The 26,902-nt window shown below is 41.9% G+C and overlaps 3 protein-coding genes and 1 long non-coding RNA gene across 7 annotated transcripts in view; 3 read left to right on the top strand and 1 right to left on the bottom strand.

The window, feature by feature from the left end:
* Positions 1-6,352, top strand: part of GART (phosphoribosylglycinamide formyltransferase, phosphoribosylglycinamide synthetase, phosphoribosylaminoimidazole synthetase) — a 32,064-nt gene extending 25,712 nt beyond the window's left edge. For both annotated transcript variants that reach the window (XM_072806817.1, XM_072806816.1), the window contains exons 18-22: positions 930-1,067; positions 2,896-3,026; positions 3,612-3,753; positions 4,937-5,052; positions 5,142-6,352. In XM_072806817.1, coding sequence (XP_072662918.1) covers positions 930-1,067; positions 2,896-3,026; positions 3,612-3,753; positions 4,937-5,052; positions 5,142-5,333 — 719 coding nt within the window. In that variant the 3' untranslated portion in view covers positions 5,334-6,352. The remainder of the gene's footprint in view (positions 1-929; positions 1,068-2,895; positions 3,027-3,611; positions 3,754-4,936; positions 5,053-5,141) is intronic.
* On the bottom strand, positions 19-23,315 carry LOC140621592 (uncharacterized). The gene is made up of 4 exons (XR_012021337.1): positions 23,224-23,315; positions 22,041-23,122; positions 20,304-20,450; positions 19-1,240 (listed from the first exon to the last, which is right to left on the bottom strand). It is a non-coding gene; the product is annotated as an uncharacterized lncRNA (long non-coding RNA).
* DNAJC28 (DnaJ heat shock protein family (Hsp40) member C28) lies at positions 22,212-26,578 on the top strand. 3 transcript variants are annotated; one of them, XM_072806822.1, is made up of 3 exons: positions 22,384-22,515; positions 22,806-22,947; positions 23,700-26,578. In XM_072806822.1, exon 3 carries the CDS (start codon positions 23,731-23,733, stop codon positions 24,910-24,912), a length of 1,182 nt encoding a protein of 393 aa, XP_072662923.1. In that variant the 5' UTR covers positions 22,384-22,515; positions 22,806-22,947; positions 23,700-23,730; the 3' UTR covers positions 24,913-26,578. The 3 variants fall into 3 exon arrangements, with proteins under 3 accessions (XP_072662922.1, XP_072662924.1, XP_072662923.1); XM_072806821.1 differs by lacking the exons at positions 22,384-22,515; positions 22,806-22,947 and adding an exon at positions 22,212-22,350; XM_072806823.1 differs by lacking the exon at positions 22,806-22,947 and having other exon boundaries at positions 22,375-22,515.
* Positions 22,444-26,902, top strand: part of TMEM50B (transmembrane protein 50B) — a 55,999-nt gene continuing 51,540 nt past the window's right edge. Inside the window, exon 1 of the mRNA XM_072806826.1 lies at positions 22,444-22,515. The gene's annotated coding sequence lies outside the window, so the exon portion shown is untranslated. The remainder of the gene's footprint in view (positions 22,516-26,902) is intronic.

The following is a 26,902-nucleotide window of genomic DNA, read 5'->3' as shown; positions in this document are numbered from 1 at the left end:
GACAACAACCCCAGCTCGTAACACCACATTTCTCTTTATTTCTGCCTTCGGGCTCTGACACCTCTGTGTAGTCGTCACGTATGCACAACTACACCTCACAGGACAAGCCTTAACCAATAGAGTGAATAAATACCCACTTTAGGGACAGAAGGGAACAGTTCTGAGACAGGGTCTTCATGGGTTTTTTTTTAAAGTCCCAGTGGAATCAAGCCCAGTTGCCCACTGGGGTGACCAGTTTAATAACACACTCTTGTATTTGGCTCTCCATATCACTCTTCCCAGATCCTTACTCTGGTTTCCTAGGATCACTTCCCAGAGTCATCTTCCTATGAGCAGGACCTGGTCTCAGACTCTACTTTGTAATTCAGCTCAATTCAGGGAGTAGTGAAGGGAGCACCCTGACAAGTGCTGTGTATACTTAGGACTCTGTTAGAAGTACTAGAAGTTAGCAGCGTGGCTAACTCAAATTAGTGAACAGAGATGCTGGCTTGCCAATTATGTCTGCGTCTGCCTTTCGTTCCTTTATTGTATAGGTTTCATTTTCAGGCCAGTTCTCCAAATGCCAGGATGTCTTGAGTCCACATCCTTGAGCTCATGTTGCAATAGGAAAGAGAGGCCCTCTCGTCCTCCACATCTTCTCGTATCAAATCCTTGAATGGCCCCGCTTGGGTCACATGCCTTTCCTGAGGCCAGGAGATAGTGCCGTCCTGTGGCTTTTAGTGGAAGTATGTAATTATACATGTTCTCTATCAGGAAGTTTTTATGAGTGAGTAAAATTAAGTGGTAAAGCCTGTTCTTCGTTTTAGTCCTTGTATATCTTATTTTCAGAATAAAGTATTCTCAGGTTCTCATAAAATACTTTTTTTTCCATTATTACTGTTAATTCACCGTTGTTCCATTCTTATTTGTTGGGTGTGTTTGAAATGCAGGTTCTCCTCGTGTGAAAGTCAGGCATCTGATAGAAACTATGCAAATAAATGGGTCAGTATTGGGGAATGGCACCCTGAAAAATCATTTCTCTGTTCAACCAAAAAAGGCAAGAGTGGCTGTCTTAATATCTGGAACAGGTGAGATGTGCCTTCTTCTTTACTATGAGGCTGTAGAAATGCCCTTTCCTTCTCCCTTCTCCCCAGCCTCCTTCAGATTGTGAGGACACCGTCAGGAGAGCAGAGCAGGGGGTCAGTAAGAAGTGTTATTCTGTGTCCTCAGTCTTTCTACTTTTGGGGGTCTTCTGAGATACCTAAAGAAGAGAAGAGGGTATCAGGAAGACACTTGAAGAAACAGAAACCAGAAAAAAAACAGAAAATCCAATTTTTGTATCCTAGCTTTCTAGTTGAAAAGTCTTAAAACAGCTGAGGGTTTTTTTAATAATAATATGAAATTTATGGTTGCCTTGTGGATGGGGGGGTAAAATAAGAGCATCATATTCTCTTAAGAGATGGAGATAGCATGTTTATTTTTCCCACTATTGTAAGTAACATTGTTGTGAACATTTTTGTAAAATATGCAGTACATTTCTAGGTGTATATCTGATTATTCCTTTAGGATATATTCCTGGAAGTGTAATTGCTTTCCAAGTCTATGTTAAAGTTTCAATATACTTTGGGCCCAAGTTGATGGTAAAGCAAAGAAGCTATTATAAGGGTCATAGTGCTTTCTTCTTAAGAGGGTTGATTTTTCAGGGTACCTAGCTAACTCAGTAAAGCATGTGGCTTTTGATCTCAGGGTTGGAAGTTCAAGCCCCACCTTGGGTATAGAGATTGCTTTAAAAAATAAAATCTTAGAAAAGAGAGTGGGGGTGGGGGTAAGATAACTAAGTGATGGGCATTAAGGAGGGCATGTGATGTAACGAGCATTGGGTGTTATGTAAGACCAATGAATCACTGACCTCTACCTCTGAAACTTATACTATATGTCAATTAATTGAATTTAAATTTTAAAAATGGGGCAACCCAGGTGGCTCAGCGGTTTAACGCCACCTTCGGCCCGGCACATAATCCTGGGGACCCGGGATCAGGATCAAGTCCCACGTCAGGCTCCCTGCATGGATCCTGCTTCTCCCTCTGCCTGTGTCTCTGCCTCTGTCTCCCTCTCGCTCTGTGTCTCTCATGAATAAATAAATAAAATCTTTAAAAATTTTTTTAAATAAAATAAATTTTAAAAATGAATAACAAAAAAATGAAGAATAAAAAATAAAAATTTTGAGAGAAAAGCAAAAAATTAAAAAAAATAAGAGTTGATTTTTGTTGTTGTTAATTAAGCTGCCTCTTCCTCTCTAGTCAGGTTTTTTTTGTTTTAAGATACTATTTATTTCTTTGAGAGAGCATGAGAGGGCAGGGGCAGAGGGAGAAGCAGACTCCCTGCTAAGCAGGGAGCCTGACTCGGTTGTGACTTGAGCCAAAGGCATACTGAGCCTCCAGTCAGTTTTTTTTTTAAGGTTTTATTTATTTATTTATGAGAGACACACACACAGAGAGAGGCACAGAGACACAGGCAGAGGGAGAAGCAGGCTTCATGCAGGGAACCTGACGTGGGGCTCGATCCCGGGTTTCCGGGATCACACCCTAGGCTGAAGGCGGTGGTAAACCGCTGAGCCATCCAGGGATACCCCCCATCCAGTCAGTTTTTAAATCATGTTATATACTTACTCTTCTTGGTCATGAGATATGATTTTGCAGGAGCCAATTACATACCCTCAAACCAGGAGTGCCTACATTTTAATAAGCTGTTAATCCATTATCCCGAGAGAAAGGAAATTTAAAAGCTTCACATGTTTTGCCAGTCTTTTCTAAGACATTTGTTCAGAAATCTTGACCATTTACTATGCAAAATAGAACTTTTTTTTGTTTTTTTTTAAGAAACGTGAACTTACGAATATGTTTCTCTCTCTTTCAGGATCAAACCTGCAAGCTCTTATAGACAGTACTAGGGAGCCCAGTAGCTGTGCACACATTGTTGTTGTTATCTCCAACAAAGCTGCAGTGGCTGGTTTAGATAAAGCAGAAAGAGCTGGAATTCCCACCAGAGTGAGTTATTTTGAAAAGTGTCTTTCCTGCAGATTGTATGTGTGTGTGTATGTGTATATGTATGTATTTATTTATTAAAATTTTTTTTAAGATTTTATTTGGTTATTCATGAGAGACGCAGAGACACAGGCAGAGGGAGAAACAGGCTCCATGCAGGGAGCCCCACATGGGACTCGATCCTGGGTCTCTAGGATCATGCTCTGGGCTCAAGGCGGCACTAAACCGCTGAGCCACCGGAGCTGCCCTGCAGATTGTATTTAAACTCAAACAAACAAACAAACAAATAAATAAATAAATAAATCTCAAACCTCCAAAAAATAAAAAATAAATAATAATAAAAAATAAATTCAAACCTCCCACCCTCCCTCCAACAAGACCTCCGTCTGTAGGACAACTTATTTTTTGGATTTCTGGATTGGGGTATATGCTAGGCTTGCTTTTCTACTTCATCCTTCCCATGTTTAATTCCTTTTATCAGGTGTGTCTTCATGAGAAAGAAGGAAGGTACAGTCAATGTACAGATTGAGTTTTAAATCATTTTTGGTAATTCATTGAAAAGATTGTGCTTATCTTTTTCTATTACAGGTAATCAACCATAAATTATATAAAAGTCGTGTAGAATTTGACACTGCCATTGACCAAGTCCTTGAAGAGTATTCCACAGACATAGTCTGTCTTGCAGGATTCATGAGAATTTTATCTGGGCCCTTTGTCAGAAAATGGGATGGTAAGCAAAAATTATGGACACCACATTGAGAAATCAACTGAATGCAGGCTACAGGGTCGTTAGCTTCCCAAATAATACCAATTAAATATTTATTGGGCCATTTTAACACAGGTCATAATTTAATTTCCTTTCCTCAGCTCAGAGGATGACCCAATGATCATTAATTATCCTGCTCTTTTTATCAGTTTTCTTTGGCCTACTGTAGTTAATCGTTTTCTCTAATACAGCTAGGTTACTCACATTACTAATATTTCATATTCAGAAGATACATTTTCACTTGTTTAGAAGCAAAAGAAAGTGATTCCTTGAATCCCAAAATGAAGAGTCTATCTTTTCCTTAGGAAGTGTAGACCATAGCACACATGGCAAGGAAGGCATTATTTCTCTGGAAAACATGCCTTGTATTAATTGCCTTTTCTTTCTGTCTTCCTTTAAGATTTTATTTAGTCAGAGAGAGAGAGAGGGGAGAGGGGCACAGACACAGGCAGAGGGAGAAGCAGGCTCCATGCAGGGAGCCTGACGTGGGACTCGATCCTAGGTCTCCAGGATCACGCCCTGGGCTGAAGGCGGCGCTAAACTGCTGAGCCACCTGGGCTGCCCGTGTTCCTGCCCTTTCCACTAAAATTTTGACTACATCCTATTGTCCCTTTTTGTGCACATGTTTCGGTGATAAATGATTCTCTTTCCAAAGAGTTTATGTTTTTTTCTTAAGTGAACATGGTTAGATAGAATACTTATGGATAATATAAAACTGGCAATGCACACAGAACTAACTAGTATCTTGCCAGTGTACATGCCACTTCATAGTTCGAAGTCAAGCACATAGACACCGTGCGAGAATCTCCTGTCACTCCCTAATAGGATGTACTAGTGACAAGCCAAATTTTCTTTGAGAGCTCTGTGATCCACAGTTGATCCCCCTCTCATCCAACTTTCAGTCCCTGCAAGCACCTATTCAGAGTCATTGCATGTGTCTTCAGTTGTGAAAGACAGGAACTTGCTGCTCCGGCCTCTTGGATGAAAACCTATATTCCCTTTACTTCATTTCTGTCTTTTACAAAGAAACACCCATCCCAGAGAAATCCTGCTCCTCCTGACTCCTGATTCTAGACAGAAAAACATTCCTTGGGTAGAGTACACAGGATTTTAAAATTCTGACCACTGTGTTTTTATTAATTTCCAGGGAAGATGCTCAACATCCACCCCTCCTTGCTCCCTTCTTTTAAGGGTTCAAATGCCCATGAGCAAGCCCTGGAAGCTGGGGTCACAGTCACTGGGTGTACTGTGCACTTTGTAGCTGTGAGTATGTCTCTTTCTAACAAAATATTATTAGTATGTATATGTACTAGCTAGAAAGTAATGTTCAAAATTTCTGCTTCCCTCTCCAGGAAGATGTAGATGCTGGACAAATTATTTTACAAGAATCTGTTCCAGTGAAGAGAGGTGACACTGTTGCAACTCTGTCGGAAAGAGTGAAATTAGCAGAGCATAAAATATTTCCCGCAGCCCTCCAGCTGGTAGCCAGTGGAGCTATAAGGCTTGGAGAAAATGGCAAGATCCGTTGGGTCACAGAGGATTGAAACCTCCCAATTCGGGAATAGGGCCAATTCTGAACAAAGTCTGAACAAAAGCTATTTGCATGGTGAGTTTTATCATGGACTCAGCTGAGAAGAACAGCTGCTAAAAAAGAGGCCCTCACCTTCACCTCTGGCCATTTTTTTTTTTTTTTTTTTTTTAAATGAACAGAGATTTGTTAAAAACAAGACTGGTGCAGCCTATCTAAGACCTGTGTGTGTCCCTTCCAGTGGTCTTTCAGGGTTTACCTGTTCCAGACCTTCTTGTTCAAAATCAAGTTGGTCATTCAGAATTCCTTTCACTTTCAGCCAGATAAGATACCAAAGCTCTTTGTCCTTCTTAATGTTAACCACCTCTATTTTTTGTAGTTATATGTTCTCTAGTATTTGAAGAGTTAACCAACAAGACTACTAAGTTAATATCTTTGCCCTGTATTATGTATCTGTACTGGTTTGAATTGAGACTAAGCATAATTTAGTGTCATAAAATTTGTGTGTAGCTCTCAGCTCTGAGGGATAGTGTACTTTCTGCTTTGAAATATTATTAAACATCCCTCTGATTATTGACAGTTTCTTTACTACCCAGATTTTAGCTTCACAGTGATTCTACAGATTATCAACATTCATACTCTGGTAACTACTAGAAGGTTAAAGAGAGTTTTGGTGGCATCTAGATTCAAACATAGGACTAGGGCATGTTACTCATTCTCTTTGTCTCTGTCTCCCCATCTACTAAGGTAGGCAAATACCTGTTACGGTTGTCTTGATAATTATGTTAATGTGTGTGAAATGCCAAAAACCATGCTTAGCATAGAGTAGGCACTCAGACGTCAGCATTTATTTCATAGTTCTTCCCAGTTACGAAAGCTATGGTAATTTAGTATGACTTCAACAAATATATCTTGAACATAAAATTGAGAATGGTGATAAATAGAATATTGGAAGTATGGTAAGTATGTTTGGGAGGAGTGAGAGCAAGTGGAAAGCAATCTACCCAGACTAATAAAGAGTATAATGGCACTGTGTGTGTTTTCCGCTCTGGCCATTCATTTCCAATCTGGATATGCAATCCTGGACCTGGGAGATCTGGGTTGACATAGTAGGCACATGTACATGACCCCAAGCTTGGTACCACATTTCTCTTCTCCTGTAGCAGAGTGAACAAGGAATGGCCCAGCAGCCCTAAGGCAGCCAGCTATCCTTAGACTCCTGGGCAGCCTCCAAGCTGATGTGACCTAAGCTCTGCCTGCCCAACAGGAGTGTACCTTACTGAAAGGATATCCAGAGACCCTGTTCAAATCTCCTGTGGAGTTCAAACTCAAGACCTAACAGCAGAGCAGTCATTTTATACAGAAGATGTAAATTCTAGCCTTACAAAAGGAAAGAGTAGGGAGTTAAGAGGAGAGCCACCTTCACTAACCTCCTAATCACTGCCTCTGATGCAAGTGATTTGCATCGTTTCACATGGGTCCCTTTGCTGTAAAAACAACTGATCGTTTGTTCAGGAGAGTTCACTCGACATTTAGTACCTATTACTTACATGCCTAACGTCCTATGACGTTTACAGAAAGTTAAAACATCTAACGAAAAATGTGTAATATAAGTAGAGGCTAAAAGGGACACCTGGCTGGCTCAGTCAGTGGAGTATACAACTCTTAATCTCAGGGTTGTGACTTTGAGCCCCACATTGGGTGTAAAGATTAAAAATAAAATCTTGGGGAAAAAAAAGTAGAGGCTAATAGTACCTGCATGCAAATTAGAAAAATCAGAAAATATATATCTGGTTGCCAGAAACCAAAAAACATTTGAAAATAGGGATGATAATTGAAAGAACAAGGGAATCTGCTTCAAGGGTGTCCTACTGTCTAGTCCCAGTAAACAATATTATTTGGACATGATGAGTATATGAGCAGCCATTAGTTTATAATGATAGAGAAAAGGTCATTTAAGTTATGAAAAAGTCCATGCAAAAAAGGCAGACGGGATGCCTGACTGGCTCAGTGGTTGAGCATCTATCTGCCTTTGGCTCAGGTCGTGATCCCGGGGTCCTGAGATCAAGTCCCGCATCAGATTCCCCACAGGGAACCTGCTTTTCCCTCTGCCCGTGTGTCTGCCTCTTTCTGTGTCTCTCATGAATAAATAAATAAAAATCTTTGGGCAGCCCGGGTGGCTCAGCGGTTTAGCGCCGCCTTTACCCGAGGGTGTGATCCTGGAGACCCAGGATCAGGTCCCATGTCAGGCTCCCTGCATGGAACCTGTTTCTCCCTCTGCCTGTCTCTCTCTCTCTCATAGTAAATAAATAAAATCTTTTAAAAATAAAAAGGCAAAGATGAGGTTAATGTAATAAATATGGACATGTATCTTTTATTATAGATGTTTATGTATGTACACAGGAATAAAACATCAGCCCTTGGTCACACCCTGTTGTCAGGGAGAAAGATTGGGCAGAGGCAGGTGGAGGTCCAACTGTTAATCCGTGCTGTTGGTCATAACAAATCAAAGAATTCAGCTGTGAGTCCCAAAACAAGCCAAGTGTTCTGAAGAAGAGTGTTACAGTTTCTAAGAGAAACTTCATGACCTCTAAATGTTCCTCCTCGAATTTTTTACTCTTTTTAACTATAGATTTCTTAAATAACTCAAGTACAACATCGTATTTAATCATAATAAAGTTTAATAATGATACAGCTGCTAGAGCCTCATTATTTTTTTCACCACAGTTCCCTTGGCTATTCTTTCTCATGCTAAGGGAACAGAACCACAGCCAAAATCTTGCCCCAGGAGGAGAATGTCAAGGACACTGCTGCCATGGCCACATCCGCCTCCATGAGCCCCACTGCCAGTGGGCATTCCATCTGCTGTGTCCCCACCAAAACTCTGACCACCTGTGTCTCTGGGTCACTGATCCAGGCTTAAAGCCCCGGGCAGGATGATCCAGTTGGCTAAGTTTAGGTACCACCCCCACCCCCACCCCCCAGCTCTCACAGCCCAGGTTCAAGGGAGAACAGGAATATGGCCTCATGCTGCTGGAGAGTGAAACTGCCTCTCCTACAGTAGTAGATGCCCCACACACACTGAGGGGACACCCATGCCCAGCAGCCCCCAGGTGTCAAAGGCCTGACCCCATAGTTCAAGTGACCAGTGCAGCTCAAGTAGTTCAGGAAGATTCATAAAATCCCAGTCGTTCTGGTTTTGAGTTCATGTTCCTGTTAATTCCGATGGCACCTCTTGGCCTCTGTCCCTGAGCTGTTTTTTTTTTTTTAGGATTTTATTTATTTCTTCATGAGAGACCCACAAAGAAAGGCGGAGACACAGGCAGAGGGAGAAGCAGGCTCCCCACAGGGAGCCTGATGCGGGACTCAATCCCAGGACCCCAGGATCACGACCTGAACCAAAGGCAGACACTCAACCACTGAGCCACCCAGGCGTCCTGAGCTGCTGCTTGTTTACCTGTGTAATACATAAATTTTTGCCTCCTCCACTACTATTTAGGGGAGAGTCTCTGATAGCCATTCTTTCTCAGCCTTTTATTTACCACAACATGTGGCTATTTTCCTTTATCTGGAGCCAATTGGTTTTCTTAATTTTTTAAAATATTTGTCTAAGTAATCTCTGCATCCATTGTGGGGCTCAAACTCCCTACCCTGAGATCAAGAGTCACACGCTCTTCCAACCAAACCAGCCAGGCACCCCTGGAGCCAATTACTAATTAACATTTTTAAATTAACTCGTAAGTAGGAACAATCCAAATGTCCATCTGCTAATGAATCAATAAAGAAAATGTGGTCAATCCATACAGCGGAGTATTACCATTAAAGGAAATGAAGCGCCTGATACATTCTATAACATGGATAAACCTTGAAACATGCTGAATGAAAGAATCCAGTCACATATGACCACATTTATAGTTCACTGATATGGAATGTCCAGAACAGGCAAATCTACATGGACACAGAATAGATTAGTAGTTGCCCAGGGCTGTGGGGATAGATAATATTTTGAGGATGATGCCTAAGGGGTGCAGGGTTTATGTTAGGTAATGAGAATGTTCTAGAATTGATCGTGGAGATGGTTGCATGACCCCATGGACGTATCTAAACCCACTCAACTGTACATTTTTTTTAAGATTTTATTTATTCATGAGAGACAGGCAGAGACACAGGCAGAGGGAGAAGCAGGCTCCCTGCAGGGAGCCCGTCGTGGGACTTGACCCTGGGTCCCCAGGATCACACCCTGGGCTGAAGGCGGCGCTAAACCACTGAGCCACGGGGCTGCCCTCAACTGTACATTTTAAGTGGGTGAACTGTGTGACATATGAATTATAGTCATACAACTATGTCCCAAAACAAAGCTATAGCTCTGTCACTATAAAAACATTAATTCACAGTTTTTTAAGTACATTAAGGTTACTTTTAATCTGATGTTATAAAATACATTTAAAATACTTCACATTCAGGGGGTGCCCAGCTGGCTCAGTTAGTGGAGCATGTGACTTGACCTCAGGGTCCCAGGTTCAAGTCCCACATTGAGTGTAGAGCTTACTTTAAAAAATAAAATTTAAAAAAATAATAATAAATCAATAAAATTTGAAAGTAATAATAAAATACCTCAGATTATGAAGTCACTTAAATGAATATAGACAGAACATCCCTGCTTTGTGACAGAAATATTAAAGTCTGTCTATCGGGGGCAGCCCAGGTGGCCCAGGGCATGATCCTGGAGACCCAGGATCAAGTCCCACGTTGGGCTCCCTGCATGGAGCCTGCTTCTCCCTCTGCCTGTGTGTCTCTGCCACTCTGTCTCTCATGAATAAATAAAATATTTAAAAAAAAAATAAACCATTAAAATAAATAAGTTTAAAAAAAAAGTCTATCTGGGGGCACCTGGGTGGCTCAGTGAGTTAAGCATCGGCCTTCGACTCAGGTGATCTCAAGGTCCTAGGATTGGCCCCAAATCAAGTCACATAGGGCTCCCTGCTCAGCGGGGAGTCTGCTTCTCTCTCTGCCTCTGTCTCTCTCCTCTGCTTGTGCTCTTTCTCTCTCTCTCAAATAAACAAGTAATAATCTTAAAAAAAAAAAAAAAAAAAGGACTGTCCCTCTGAACTGCACTCCTAATCCTCAATCCTCCATCTGTTAACCTGGCAATTCTCATGGGTCAACTTAGTGCAAATGCTAACTCCTGAGCCCTGCCTGTATCCTGAGCATTGCAATAAAAGAATGAAGATCTCAGTATTCCAAATCGATTTTTTTTAAGGTTCATGAATTGAAGTATTTGTGCACACCCAGAGTCAAACTGCACTTTAAATTTTTATGTGCCACTACAAACTTTTACAGGAAAAAAAATAGTTTTGTTATAGTATCCTTCAGTCCCCTGACTGCTTCGGTTATGTGCGAAAACAAAACAAGATCACGAAAAATCATTTTTTTAAAAGATTTTATTTATTTATTCATGAGAGACACAGAGAGAGAAGCAGAGACATAGAGAAGCAGGATCCATGCAGGGAGCACAAATGCTCATGGGACTCATCCCAGAACTCCAGGATCATGCCCTGGGCCAAAGGCAGGCGCTCAACCACTGAGCCACTCAGGCATACCAACGAAAAATCATTTTAAATATTTAGCTGACAAATCTATTATCCTTCACTTTTGTTGAAAGCCAAGTATTGAAAACTCCCTCAGCTTTATAAAAGATTTATCTTGCTTTCTCAGCATCCACAGCAAATCAGCCTTTTTCTTTTTTCACATCAGCCTTTTCAACTGTGCCTTTGTTTGGTGCCCTGAGGGTGTTTGCAGCACCCTAAGATTCGGGATGTGTGTGCAAGGTGTGACCTCGTTTTGCAAAATGAGTCAATATTGTTTAGAGGGAGGTCGGACTGCTTTGAACCTTTAGGGATTCATGACCTGCCTACCCTAATACCACTCCTAGGTTAGTCATTAGCTTAGAGACAGAGCTTTGGCCCTGGAACTGAGTGGGTAGGAGAGTGTAGATGATTTAGGTAATCAGAGTGCACACTTAACAATCAAGTGAAAGACAGGACCAAAAAGGAGCCTGAAAATGGACAGACGGTGCAGCTGGGGGCCCAGAAGAGAGGGATGCCACCAAGACTAGGAGAAGGGTATCCAAAGGAACAGGGAATGAGCTCTGGTTCCTTCTTCCTAGAGGCCAAGTTAGAAATAGATACCACCACCCCATCCCACACCTTTCGGCAAGCCAGAAAGCGCAAGATTTTTTTTTTTAAGATTTTATTTATTCATGATAGACATAGGGGGAGAGAGAGGCAGAGACACAGGCAGAGGGAGAAGCAGGCGCCATGCAGGGAGCCTGATGTGGGACTCAATCCCAGGTCTCCAGGATCACACCCCAGGCTGAAGGCGCTAAACCACTGCACCACTAGGGCTGCCTGAAAGCCCAAGATCTTAAATCAATTCCTTCTGGGCCCTAAGTGTGCCCCCCACCCCCCCAATGCAGACATTCCAGGTGGTATGAGAGTCCTGGTGGAGAGGAGGCAGCGGCAGCCAGAATCGAGATCTGTAGGACAGGTCCAGCAAGAGGAGACTGAGGATGCAAAAGCCTGCACTTGCCTTTAGAGTTTTCCATCTGGGGGGCAATGATGTGGCTAATACAAATTCCTGGAGTCCACTGAGGATCACACAACCCGTATTTGTCTGCTCAGGCTGCTGTAACAAAATAGCACAGGCTGGGGTTTACCCAGGAATTACTCTCAGGGTTCTGAAGGCTGGAAGTTCAAGATGAAGGCTTCTGAGCCCGCCTTCTCACTGTGTGCTCACATAGCCTTTCCTTTGTGCACGTGCATTGCTGGTGTCCCCTCATGGGTCCAGATTTCCTCCTCTCTTAAGGACAGACTGGATTGGGGGCACCCCAATGGCCTTATTTTAACTTAATTGCTCCTTTAAAGGCCCAATTTCCTACATTCTGAAGTACTGGGAGGTTAGGAGTTCAGCAACAAATTTGGGGAGGGGGGAAAGCAATTCGGCCCTTAACATCTATTATCTCCTCCCAAAATTTGTGCCAGTTTTCAAGTGGCCCTCCTGGGACACTGAGAGCCATGGTCACAGTGGCATCTTCTTGCCACTGGAAGAGACTTCCAGACCACCATCCAGGGTTGGCTGTTGGTAGAGATCATTTTGAAGAAGTGAGAGTAAACCCTGGGAATCCTTCGTAATTATTATTTTCTTCAAAAGAATGGTGGGATTTGGGATGCCTGGGTGGCTCAGTGGTTGAGCGTCTGCCTTTGGCTCAGGGTGTGATCCCGTGGTTCCGGGATCGAGTCCCGCATCAGGTTCCCCACAGGGAGCCTGCTTCTCCCTCTGCCTGTGTCTCTGCCTGTCTCTCATGACTAAATAAATAAAATCTAAAAAAAAAAAAGGTATTTATCTAGATTTTGTCAAGTGAAAAACATAAAGGAAGATATGTATGTATACTATGCTTCCATTTATATATCAAAGAAGTGTGAGTAAAAGGGCATTCTTTTTTTTTTTTTTTTTTTTTGAAAGGTAGAGAAGGGAGGGAAGGGTGGAGAGAGAAAGAGAAGGTAGGGCTGGGGAGGGGCAGAGAGAGAATCTCAAGCTGACTCCCTGCTGAGCAGAGTCCCACTTGAGGCTCCATCTCACAACCCTGAGATCATGACCTAAGCTGAAATCGAGTCAGATGCTTAACCAAATGTGCCACCCAGGCGCCCCAAGGGCATTCTCATGTGTTAATTATCTCCACAAGGACACACAGCAACTGCCACCACTCCCTCAGCAAAGGAGGAGAGCAGGGATGAGCGGGGAGGTTTTTCAGGTATATTTTGCCCTTTTAAACTAATATTCAATTTATTAAAGTTACACATTCAAAACTCAGCTTATATTTTTTTAAGTAATCTCGATGCCCAAATGGGGCTCAAACTCACAACCCCAAAATCAAGAGCTGAACGCTCCACCAACTGAACCACCCAGGCAACCCTATTTCTTAGTAAACATCAACCATTATTGTTAAGGGGACTTGGTTGATAGTTGATCCCACAGACACATGAAAACACTTGTGACTAAATTTTGTTTTCTACGTTTATTTTCTTTCCCTAATATTTTTATTATCTAGGACTTAAAAAATTCTCGGAGAATTATTTTGATACCTTCAAAACTTCTAAGTTGATGCTAAAATTCTCTTAGATAAGCTGATAATATATGTAAATTTAGTAAGATTTCTATTTTAAATCAAAGTCTAAATCACTCGATCACATTTCCAATTTTAATTAATGCCTGCCGTAAGATTATGTCTGAATTTCTGAGTATTAAACTATACAAAATACCAACTGTACTCCAATTTCTTTTTTCTTTTTTAAGATTTGTTTATTCATGAGAGACACAGAGAGAGAGAGAGGCAGAGACATAGGCAGAGGAGAAGCAGGCTCCAGGCAGGGAGCCCGATGTGGGACTTGATTCCAGGACCCCAGGATCACACCCTGAGCCAAAGGCAGATGCTCAACTGCTAAGCCACCCAGGCATCCCCCAGTACTCCAATTTCATAACATAAAAATATTAACACTTGATTTTTCATTGAGACAGAATTAGTATAAAATTCAACCTCTGAAATACAATTCCATGATTTTTTACAATATTAACAAGCTTATACAACAATAACCACTACCTAATTCCAGAACATTTTTATTACTCCAAAAGGAGAATCCTGTCTACTAGCAACTACTCATCTTTAGTATCTGGCTTCTTTCATTCAGCGTATTTTCAAGGTCCATCCATGTTGTGATGTGAATCAGTACTTTATACTTCTCACATAATAATATGTTGTATGCACACGGCACATTTTGTTTATCCATTCTTCAGTTGATGAGCACGTGGGTTCTTTCTACTTTTTGGCCATCATAAGCAATGTTGCTTTAGTTTTTGTTTTAAATTTATTTATTTGAGAAAAAGAAAGAGAATAAGAGCCAGCAAGCATGAGCAGGGGAGGAGAGGGAGAAGCAGATTCTCTGTTGAGCAGGGAGCCTGATGGGGGGCTCGATCCCAGGACCCTGGAATCATGACCTGGGCTGAAGGCAGACGCTTAACGGACTGAGCCACCCAGACGCCCAATAATGCTGCTTTGAATAGTTGTGTGTATGTTTTTGTGCGGAGGTATATTGCCAGTTCCCTTCGGTATATATACCCAGGAGGGCGATTGCTGAGTCACATGACAACTCTATGTTTGACTTTTTAAAAATATTTTATTTATTTATTCATGAGAAACACAGAGAGAGAGAGAGAGAGGCAGAGACACAGGCAGAGGGAGAAGCAGGCTCCATGCAGGGAGCCCGACGCGGGACTCGATCCCAGGTCTCCAGGATCACGCCCTGGGCTGAAGGCAGGTGCTAAACCGCTGAGCCACCAGGGCTGCCCTGTTTAACTTTTGAGTAATTGCGAACTGTTTTTTAAAGGTTGTCCATTTTACATTCTCATCAGCAATATGTGACCATTTTGATTTCTCCTCAACAACACTCACTATTGTCTGTCATTTCAATTACTTAGCCAATGTGATATCAATGATGTAGAGTAACAGGCATCCCCGGATAGGTTGGAGTGCAAACTGATTCATCCTTTACTAAATATAATTTAGCAAAATTTATTTATTCAGAAAATACACTGGCCACCTTTCCACAGCTGTGAGATCTGGCTAGAGATCTGGCTCATTCTTTTTACAGGTTGCAGAGCAAGGGATGTCTCATAATTTGTTTCCAGTCTCCCGTAGTTATTGGATTCTCCCCGCTTTAAATTACTTTAAATTTTGTTATTATAGTGATTCAAATGAAAATCTTGGACTCCCCCTCCTAAGACTTTCAGAGGTAATTAAGATCCTGAAGTTTGTGTGAAACATTCTTATGCTGAGCACAGCTTTTTAAATGGACAATTCATTAAGAACATTGTCATTGCGGGATCCCTGGATGGCTCAGTGGTGTAGTGCCTGCCTTTGGCCCAGGGCAAGATCCTGGAGACCAGGGATGGAGTCCCATATCGGGCTCCCGGCATGGAGCCTGCTTCTCCCTCTGCCTGTGTCTCTGCCTCTCTGTGTGTGTGTCTTTCATGAATGAATGAATAAATGAAATCTTTAAAAAAAAAACAAACACATTGTCATTGCTACTTTATGTATTTTTATTATGTTAATGGTGTGGAGAAAAAAGATCTTATTTTTCCTACTACCAGAATTTTACTTCTGTACCTAGAGAAAAGAATTGTTTTGTAATTGTAATCTACTTTATAAACCACTTGCATCGGGAATGAGACAGACACCACTATTTCCCCTCCCACATACACACTCTTACAAGACACCCAGTTGAAGGTAATAAATGGTCCTTGAAAGGCTGGGTGGAGTAGCAACTTCAGTCCTGTTTTCTGCATGAAGCGATGAAACTTAGAGTACATTTTAGATAAGCCAAGGCTGGAAGAAGGAAGAAGAAAGGAGGTACAAGGCCCACCTCACTGAGCCTGGGAACAGAAGTCTACTGGCAACATTCAGGAAATTTGCTTGGTGGCTTTGAATGGAACCCTCCCTTCTGTGCCCTCTAAAAAAAAAAAAAAATATATATATATATATATATATATATATATATATATATATATATATATCAATGAAATGTCCATTTTTCACTAATTATTTTATAAAACGAAGAAAAGGACCCAGGCCTGCCCCGGGGCTGCAAGACACAGGATCAGAAGCTCCCAAGAGTGTTGCTGGGAAGTGACTTATTGTTCTTAGTACATTTGCCAGCTGATGATTTGGACACAAATAATACATTTAAAAATCTAATAAATGACTTAATGAAGGTCTGGTACTACTAACCACATTTTGAAACAAACTCCTCCCAGAATTGAAATTATAGAAAGCTATATGCCAAGGCAATATGCAGATAACTCTAGCAAGGTCTTCCCTTCTGCAGCATGTAACCAGGTTTGCCGTCTGGATAAAGAGGATTATAGGAGAAATCTTGCACTAATGCTGCTGATTAAATCTGCAGACTTAGGCAGAAAAATCTGCCACAAATTGTGTGGACTTGGGCATGTCATTTTTCTTTCAGTATGCTACAACTAGATTTCCACAGTCGCACTTAATTCCAACATCCTGCTAGTCCTTGTTTGAACCATCACAGATTTAGGGAGAAGTAAGTGGAAAGGAGAAATGAGAGAAAGAATAGTCCACACAGGGCCTCCGAAAGAGCATTTTCAACATTCTTGGCCAGAGAATTCTTTGCCAGATAAACTTGGCAGTGTAAGATGTTAAGCAGCATCCCTGGTCTCTACCCACTAGGTGCCAGTAACAATTCCCAATTGTGACCATCAAAAATGTTTCTACCATTTTATGTCCTCATAAGGGTTCCAGCTTCTCCACATCCTGGCCATCACTTGCTACTTTTTTCTTTTGTCTGATAGCAGAATCCTAATGGGTGTGAGGTGCTGGCTCACTGTGGTTTTGATTTGCATTTCCCTAATGATCAATGGTGCTGAGCTTCTCTTCATATACTTGTTGGCCATTGTGTATCTTCTTTGGAGAGATGTCTATTCAAGTCTTTTGCCTATTTTTGTTTTTTTGTTTTTTTCAGAATTTATTTATTCATGAGAGACACAGAGAGGCAGAGACACAGGCAGAGGGAGAAGCAGGATCCCTGTGAGGAGTCTGATGCAGGACTCAATCCCAGGACCCCGGGATCACGCCCTGAGCCAAAGGCAGATGCTCAACCGCTGAGCCACCCAGGTGCCCCCTTTTGCCTATTTTTAATCCATTCATTTTTCAAAACCGTTTCTATAGTTTTATGTAGTTGGAATCATATATGGAGCCTTTTCAGATTGTTTCCTTCCACTGAGCAATACGCATTTAAGGTTCTTCAATGTCTTCTCGTAGCTTGATAGCTCAATTACTTTTTATCACTGAATATTTTATTGCATGAACCACAGTTTATTCACTTACTGAAGGACATCTTGGTTCCTTCCCATTTTTGGCAATTATTAATACATTCTTTTTAAAAAATTAAAAATGCCTAACACAGAATAGCTGCAAGAATACAAAAACTTTCCAAATAGTCTTTACCCAGATTTTCCAATTAACATTTATTTCATTCCATCTGGTTTACTGTTTGCTCTCTTTCTCCCTTGCTCTGTACATGCATTTGTTTCTAAATCATTGGAGAGTAATTTGCAGACATCATATCCCTTCCACCATAAATATTTCAACATGTATTTCCTAAGAACAAGGACAGAACCATTCACTCACTGTGGATATCCCCCAGAGTAGGTAATTAAACCTCGCTGTCAAGTACAGAACAGAAATTATGTGATTCTTTAATTTCATTTAATACAAGAAATGATAATCAAGAAGGGCATCTTCAAAAGGAGTTTGGGTAACAAACTGGATTTATATGCTCATTTCCTGTACTCTTCTATTGAGAATAGCATGGACCAAATGACGTAGTATCACCTCTTCAGAGCTTGAGGCGTCTTTGGAAGACCCTAAGACGAAAGAGGCATTCAGGGGCATTCCTACAGAGTGGGCTTTTTATTTTATCTTTTTTTTTTTTTCAGAGTGGGCTTTTTAAACGGAAGTAGCCGTGGGGTGCCTGGGTGGCTCAGTGGTTGAGCGTCTGCCTTTGGCTCCAGTCGTGATCCCGGGGTCCTGGGATTGAGTCCTGCACTGGGCTCCCGGGAGGGAGCCTGTTTCTCCCTCCGTACCTCTCTGCCTCTCTTTGAGTGTCTCTCATGAATACATAAAAGTAAAATCTTAAAAAAAAAAAAAAAAAATTTAAACAGAACTAGCCTCACATCTCATTACAAAGGTGTTTTGGAATTCGATTTGCCTTAAAACCTACTCTCTCCATAAAGCATCTTGGATGATTCTCTAGCAAAGAATGTTAGGTGACAGTTTTAATGTTTAGTTTGGTTGCTCAAATCTTTGACCAGTAAGCAGTGAAAGGAGGCTACCCCCCCCCCCATATGCTGGTCTTTTTAACTTATCAAAACATCTAGACTGAAAAAATAAATAAATAAAAAATAAAAAATAAAAAAACATCTAGACTGACTATACTTAACATAAAATCTTTTAAAAAAAAAGTAACCATGTGAGGTCATGGATATGTTAATTAGCTTGACTATATGATTATTTCACAATATATACATATATCAAATTATCAAACTATACACCTTAAATATTACAATTTTTGTCAACTAGACCTCAATAAAGCTGGAAACAAATTCTGAAGGGTGAGAAAAGTACACAGTAGCTGTGCTGTAAAGCAATGATTTCAATAAACATGGTCAGTAAATGTAATATGGGTTAGAAACAATTCAAATTTTGGTTCCCAGACAGCTAGTGTGCATTAGTTCCCCCCTTAGTGGCCTGCAATTAGGGGGAGGTGTATACATTACAATTTCAAGTAACAGAAAGTGCTGTGGATCAATCAGCAGCAGTCAAATACAGATAATTCAGGCTCAAGTGACAATAAATCATCACACTAATTCTATGCCAAAAACGAAAATCAGTTGGGTGGGGGAGGGCAGTTTACCACTGGCAAAGTCCCACAGACCCATACAGGAGGGTCTGATAACTGGGTTACCTTGCTGGGAAGAGAGAACAGAAGAAAATATCCAAATGATGTGAATCTTCTCTTTTCCACTGTACTTTCCCTAACACTCCTAGACTTTAGAGTATTGTTGTGTTACATAAATTAACCCACTGCTTTCTTTAAAAGCTGAACTCTCTATATCAAACTTTTTTTAAAAAGATTTTGTTTATTTAAAAAAAATTTATTTATTTATTTATTTATTTATTTATTTATTTATTTATTTGAGACAGAGAGCACAAGGAGGGGGTGGGGGGCAGAGGGAGAGGGAAAAGTTGGCTTCCCCCTGAGCAGGGAGCCTGAGGTGGGGCTTGGTGCAGGACCCCAGGATCATGACCTGAGCTGAAGGCAGACTCTTTTTTTTTGAAGGCAGACTCTTAACCAACTGAGCCACCTGGGCATCCCAGCATGAGACTCTTTCTTCAGCAAATCGTTTAAAAAATGAATTAGGATGGCACCCAGAGGGGTGTCTGGCTGGCTCAGGTGGTAGAGCATGCAGCTCTTAACGTCAGGGTCGTGAATTCAAACCCTACATTGGGCATGGAGCCTACTAAAAAAAATTAAAATGGTAAGTAATAAAAAAGATGGCACCCAGAAAGGAAAACAAATACATGATTGTTCTATGAACTGTAGCTTCAGAATTTACCATTTGCAAGCATCACTGGACAATATGTAGTCTTAGGATGCTGACTGCACCATTAAGTCAAGCTTCGGGGAAGTGATTTTTGGTTACTATGGTAACTTCTTGGCAATATATCAACTTCTATGCAGTTATCACAGAACCAGAAAGAGAAGAAAAGAATAACATGGATTAAAATAGAGCCCTTGGGGTGCCTGGCTGGCTCAGCTGGTGGAGCCTGGGACTCTTGATCTCAGGGTTGTGAGTTCCAGCCCCACATTGGGTGTAGGTTTTTTTTTTTTTTTTTTTAAAGATATTTATTAACAAGAGACACAGAGAGGGGCAGAGAAACAGGGAGAGGGAGAAGCAGGCTCCCTGTGGTGATTTCGAAATGGGACTCCATCCTAAGACCCCGGGATCGTAAAATATCATTTAAAAATAAAACCTTGGGCAGCCCAGGTGGCTCACCGGTTTAGTGCCACCTTTGGCCCAGGGCATGACCCTGGAGACCTAGGATCGAGTCCCACATCGGGCTCCCTTGCATGGAGCCTGCTTCTCCCTCTGCCTGTGTCTCTGCCTCTCTCTCTCTCTCTCTCTGTGTGCCTCTCATGAATAAATAAATAAAATCTTTTTTTTAATAAAATCTTTAAAAAAATAAAAATAAAATCTTCCAAAAAAAAAAAAAGTACATACAAAGAGAGAATGGTAAAGCAAATGTGGCAACTCTTCGTAGATGAACCAATACCCAGAAACTGCCTACCTCCACATTTCACATACATGAGAAGAATAATTTCCTGAGTCAGTTAGCTAGTTTGCATTTTGCAGCGCAAGAGTTCCTGATGGATGATTCAGCCAACTCCAATTCACCTTCTACAAGTACAGAGTCACACTGTAATACGGACACTATCTGAAAGAGAGAAATGGACTCAGGTTCCAGTAACTTACAAAAGGCACTTGACTACATGGCGCTAAAGTATAGAAGCTTCTAAAATGCAAACAAAAGGAGATTTGTGGGCAGCCTCAGTGGCTTGGCGGTTTAGCGCCGCCTTGGGCCCAGGGCATGATCCTGGAGACCCAGGATGGAGTCCACATCATGGAGCCTGCTTCTCCCTCTGCCTGTGTCTCTGCCTCTCTCTGTGTGTTTCTAATAAATAAATAAAATCTTTTTTTTAAAAGGAGATTTGTGATGAGTGCTTTGTAAAATGCAAAGTGTCAGACAAATAATGAACAGTTTTTAAAGCTGTGTCCATGCTTCCCCCCCCTCCCTTTTATGCTGTGTTTAAGACGCCGGGTAGAAACGCTAGCTTGTTCATTGTTTGCTTATTATAAGGCAATCCCTCTGCCTCAGTATTTAAATCTTTCTCTGTGCAACTACATGGGAGTCAGCAAACTGCTATACCGCCTGTAAATTCAGAAGCTCAGAAAGGCTAGTACCTATTTTGGGCTCCTTTTAGGAGACCCTGTCATAATCAAATACATTGCTTAATGCGCCAGGAACTGTGCCAGGTGGCTTACATACCTTGTGCAATTCTCACAAAAGTTCACTGTGTTTAAAAAAAAAAAATTGAGTGTGTTTGATGCAATCATTATTTCATCACGTGTAAAATGAAAGTACACTTAAAAAGAGACTAAACATAAGGCACTTCGCGCAGTAAGTAAGCTGACAAAAGTGCTCATTATTTTACTGGTAAGCAGACACATAGAAAAGCAATTTTCTGCCTTTTTCTTTTTTTTTTTTTTTTTTTTAAAGTATCTCCCCGGGCAGTCCTGATGGCGCATCGGTTTAGCGCCGCCTGCAGCCCGGGGTGTGATCCTGTAGACCCGGGATCAAGTCCCACGTCGGGCTCCCTGCATGGAGCCTGCTTCTCCCTCTGCCTGTGTCTCTGCCTCTCTCTCTCTCTGTCTCAATAAATAAATAAAATCTTTAAATAAAAAAAAAAAAGACCCACCTGGTCCTTTAAAAAAAATTAAAAAATAGAAAGTATCTCCCCGTCCAAGAGGGGGAAACAAGAAATACCGATGGCAGTGGCTGAGCTTAAAAGCGAGGAGACCCTACCTACCAGCGCCTGGCTAAGCCAGCTGCTCAGTAAGTAGTTGCTAAATTAACCAGACCTAAGACTAGGTTTCCAGCCTGGGTTTGCTAGAGGCCTCTGCACAGGTGCCCCACCTGCAGACTCGGAAAAGGCTGTCCAGGTCCTGATCGAGGAAACGACTCCGCGGTCCCTTCTCAAAAGCAAGTTACTGGGGATCCCTGGGTGGCGCAGCGGTTTGGCGCCTGCCTTTGGCCCAGGGCGCGATCCTGGAGACCCGGGATCGAATCCCACGTCAGGCTCCCGGTGCATGGAGCCTGCTTCTCCCTCTGCCTATGTCTCTGCCTCTCTCTCTCTCTGTGTGACTATCATAAATAAATAAAAATTAAAAAAAAAAAAAAAAGCAAGTTACTGAGGGCCGTCGCGCCCGACCCCCTGCGACTTCAGGGGTCCCCGCCTACACTCACCGCGCTCGGCAGGGGACCCGGCCCGCCGGGTCCAGGGCACCGCCACGCATCCGTCGCCCCGCCTCCCTCCAGGAAGGCGCAGGCGCACTACGAAGGCCGCAGCGCGCCGCGCGGGCCCTCGAACTACACCTCCCACAATCCCAATCGGCCGGACCACCGCCCGCTGGAGGGGGGAGCGGAGGCGGAGCGGATCGCCCCGGGGCGGGGCGGAGCCTCCTGGGATGCCGTCCCTGTGTCCTCCAGGGTGAAGTTCGTTTTAGGAGAGAGGTTCCTGGGCTCCCCGTTAAAGTAGGACCTCTGTCTCAATTAGGTACGATTCTGGCCTCCGTCCCCAGTGTGGTCCCCTCCGTGTAAGCCGGCAGATGGTCTAGTCCAGCGGAGACGCGCGGACAGCGGAAGGGCAGACCGCGCACGCATGCGCAGAGGCGCAGCATGGGGGTGGGAGCCGCTAAGCCCCTTCGCCGCGGCCGGGAAGGTGAGTGGGGGCCGGGCCGGGGCGGGGCGTGTCCCGGGTCAGGACCGACCCTGCCCCGCAGTGACCTCGGCGGGTGGTTCACCGCCGCCGTCTCGCCTACCTCCAAAAGCCGTTAACCCCAAACTGTTCAGCAAACTGGGGTCCCCAGGAGCTCAGCCTTAGCGTTCGTGCATCAAAAATCGCACTTCCCATTAAACCACTTCTGGCGTTTCATTGCCGTTATCTGGGTATAAGTCGTGCTCTTCTGCTAGACCATGCGTTCTGTTTCTTTTTTTCTTTTCTTTTTTAAGATTTTTATTTATTAGACCATGCGTTTTAAAAACAACAGCTAACAACAACAACAAGAAAACCAAACAGCTAACGTGTCGGGAGGGCCCGCCCTTCGTCCCGGTGGCCCAGCATGTAGCAGACAGACAGCTCCTTCTTGATAAGGTGCAGAGCTTAATTAAAGTCTTTCGGACACTTGATTCCATTCCGTTTCGAGTCAGACGAGCTACATACTTGCTCGGGTTCTCGGTTTCATGTGTGAGTCTTCCCATGAGAAGACTCCTGGAGATGATGAAGACGGTATTCCATCAAAGACAGTGGAGGTGTTGAGGTTTATAATCTGCCAGGGACACAGAGAATTAAGCAATTATTTATTGTGCCCTACCCCTAACCCCTAATTTTCCTTACACCCTGCTGTATGACTGGGTTATGTTGCTTAACCTTCTGGGCCGACGTTTTCTTATAAAATGAGAAGATTAGATTAGATCTCCAAGAACTTGCCAGCTCTGAAATTCTGAGGTTAGTCAATGAGGAGTAGAATCCAGATTACATCACAATATGTTAATGCTACACATCATCAACTTCCATTTGTCAGCTAACGTGAGTGAGATATGGCTGTAAGCGTTTGGCAGCAGCATTAGAAAGAACTGCCCCTTATTGTACCTGTAATTTTTCCCTGGTGGCTGAAAAGATGAGATTTGCTGATAATACAACTTTTTTTTTTTAAGACTTTATTTAGTTATTCATTGGAGACACAGAGAGAGAGAGGCAGAGACACAGGCGGAGGGAGAAGCAGGCTCCGTGCAAAGAGCCCAATGCGGGACTTGATCCTGGGATCACACCCTGAGCCAAAGGCAGATGCTCAATCGCTGAGCCAGTACAACTTTCATGATTCTATATTTGTTGTCTATTTGTAGATCACTGTTAGGAAGAACTCTGGGTACAATTATGAACACGATGTACGTGACAACGGCTCAGATCTTAAGATCTCATCTGATAAATGTTTCAATGATATCTAATCGAATGAAAATGCTCCCATATCTCGGTGTCATTAGAAATAGAATGATGTCAACTCATAAATCCAAAAAGAAGATGAGAGAATATTACAGGCTGCTAAATCTGGATGAAGGATGCTCTGCGGATGACGTCAGGGAATCTTTTCATAAGCTTGCCAAGCAATACCATCCAGACGGTGACTCTAGTACTGCTGATTCTGCGACATTTATAAGGATCGAAGAAGCTTATAGGAAGGTGCTTTCCCATGTGATAGGACAAACAAATGCCCGACAGAATAAAGTTGAAGAAGCAGAGGAAGAAGAAGACAAATTCAAATATAAAACACCCCAACACCGGCATTATTTAAGTTTTGAAGGTATTGGTTTCGGAACCCCAAGTCAACGGGAGAAGCAATATAGGCAGTTTAGAGCAGACCGTGCCACTGAGCAGGTGATGGAATATCAGAAGCAGAAACTACAAAGCCAGTATTTCGCCAATAGTGTAATTGTTAAAGATGTAAGACAGAGTAAAGAACAAAAGATAACTCAGGCTATAGATCGTTTAGTAGAGGATCTCATTCAGGAATCAATGGCCAAAGGAGACTTCGACAATCTCAGTGGGAAGGGAAAACCTCTAAAAAAATTTTCTGGCTGTTCATATATCGATCCCATGACTCACAACCTGAACAGAATATTGATAGATAATGGATACCAGCCAGAATGGATCCTAATGCAAAAAGAAATCAAAGATACCATTGATCAACTCAGAGAGGCCATTTTAGCATCAAGAAAAAAACTTGGGAATCCAATGACACTGAATGAACAGAAGCAGTGGAACCAAGTTTGTGACCAGTTTCAAGAAGACATCCGGAAACTAAACAAGCGAATTAATGATTTTAATTTAATTGTTCCCCTCCTGACCAGTCAGAAAGTCCATTTTGATGCACAGAAAGAAATTGCCAGAGCCCAAGAAGTATATGAGACCCTTACAAAAACAAAGGAAGTCACAGATAAAAACCCAAACAACACTGATCAGAGAGAAGGAGAGAAAACACCTGGAGTCAAGACAGGTTTTTTTAACTGGATGAATGTGTGGAAATTTATTAGAATATGGCCACTTAAATACTCACAGTAGTGCCCCAAACCATCTTCAGTTGTGCTGACATCACACAGAGGCTGAGATTTATTGTTGTAACACAAAAGCCTGAGAACTGTGTGCCTCTGTACTTAGTACAAAACTGATCACGTCTCCAGTGATGTGTGAGAAAGCTGTAAGAAACTGAGTCAGAAATGTCCAGCCAGCTTTGCTCTGAGGAGGTTGCAAGAACAGAAGAGAATTTCTAGGAAAACAATCCATTCCGGCGCATGAATGTCAGCCCCAGGTGAAATGATTTAGGTCAGGGACTCAGACTGGGAATCATAAAGGGTATTCCAAAAGTCTTAGTGCAATTTTCAGTTCTAATAACTCAGAAAACAGTTGCCATCTTCAAAAATAGTTACTGAACCAACAACAACAATCAAAAGCAAACCTTAAAAAGCATTCTCAAAGTCACAAAACTAAGGAAGTATGGGCCATAGGCAAGCAAACTTTCACAATGATGCATGTTTTTTGCAAGCTTGCTGCATTTATACACTTGAGGTTATTAAAGCTTACAACCATTCTAAGACTTGGGACACTATGTGGGTGGAAATGTTATGATCAGGAAATTAGCCCAATAGAGTTACTGCACTCTTCCTTTTTTATAAAGACCTCTGTGGGTACTGAATAAAAAACCAAAAACCCACAAAATTTCTGGGTTGTACTTTTTCCTGCCTTAACTTCATTATCTTAGCTATGGAGATCCATCAGCCAAGCTAGTTAATATAGCTGTTCTAGAAGTAGACTCCAGTGGCCACTTTTAAAAGAGTTTGGGTGTATTTTCTGCCCTTTTGGAGGTAAAATAATAAAAAAATCCTTGGGATCAATGGAAACTTAAGATTTCACTTCTGACTTCATCTCTAAGTCTCCCTGAAGCCTTTCTTTGTCATCTATCAGATTCCCCAGAGGCTTTTTCCATGTGAAAATCTCAATTTAGGGATATAATTTCCTGTCTTAGGAACCTTTTCATAAAGGAAAAGGTGTCTGAATTTTGTGCCAGTTTGCACTTTGGGCAAATACAGGAGATTAACATTCGTGAGATTGTTACATTCCATCCACTTTCAGAAAATCTGACTTTTTAGGTTTGTGTAATTGCTTTAGCCACAGAATTGGGCAACTAGAAGAATACAGAGAGTGGTCAAACAGAGCAGATCTGTTTCCTTATTTAACTCAGAGTGCTGGATTATGGATGCGGTTGAGAAGTGGCACTTGCCACTCTGATTTTGAAAGAACAAGTTATTTTGTAAAGTGCGTGATGGTTAAGTAAAACTACATCTTCCAAAGGAAATTTCAGGACTTTCTACTTGGATGATGGGGTAATTAATTGGTATAATATGTGATTATTTTACTGAATGAGTTATGTGGCTTCTACAATGATGGCATTACTGTAAATGAAATTGTGAACAGTATGAAATAGAGCTACATACTGAGAACTATAGTTCTAAAACATTTTAGAAGGCTATGATTCTGTGAATCTTGTTAAGAATGGGAATAAGATGTATGATACCTAGTTGCATTGCAGCAACGTAATACAAAAGACTATTTTCAATATTGGATAATGGGAAAATAAACAACAAAAAATCTAGTAAACCCTTATTTTCAGCACAGCACACTTTATGTCTGTACATGTTGTCTATATTAATAAAATTAATTTTAATGATTATCCAATGGTCCCTTGTTATACAAACAACAAATAATAACTATTTTTGGCTGACCACCTGAAGAAATATTTTTTGTCTTTTTGATTGACGCTATAAAAGCTGTGATCAGAGATTGTTCTTAGGAAGAAGGCAAATTCTCTTAGGGAAAAACAGATTCACTAATTTTAGAAATTAAGTTGCAGGCCCAAAAAAAAGATCTTGGCCAGTTCATCAGCGTTTGTTTTTTTGTATCTATTTATTCATGAGAGATACACAGAGAGAGGCAGGCTCCATGCAGCAAGCCCGGTGCTAGACTGGATCCGGGAATCCCAGGATCACGCCCTGAG

The sequence above is a fragment of the Canis lupus genome, chromosome 30, assembly GCF_048164855.1.
Source record: "Canis lupus baileyi chromosome 30, mCanLup2.hap1, whole genome shotgun sequence".
Lineage (NCBI taxonomy): Eukaryota > Metazoa > Chordata > Mammalia > Carnivora > Canidae > Canis > Canis lupus.
This window is presented reverse-complemented; position numbering and strand designations above follow the sequence as displayed.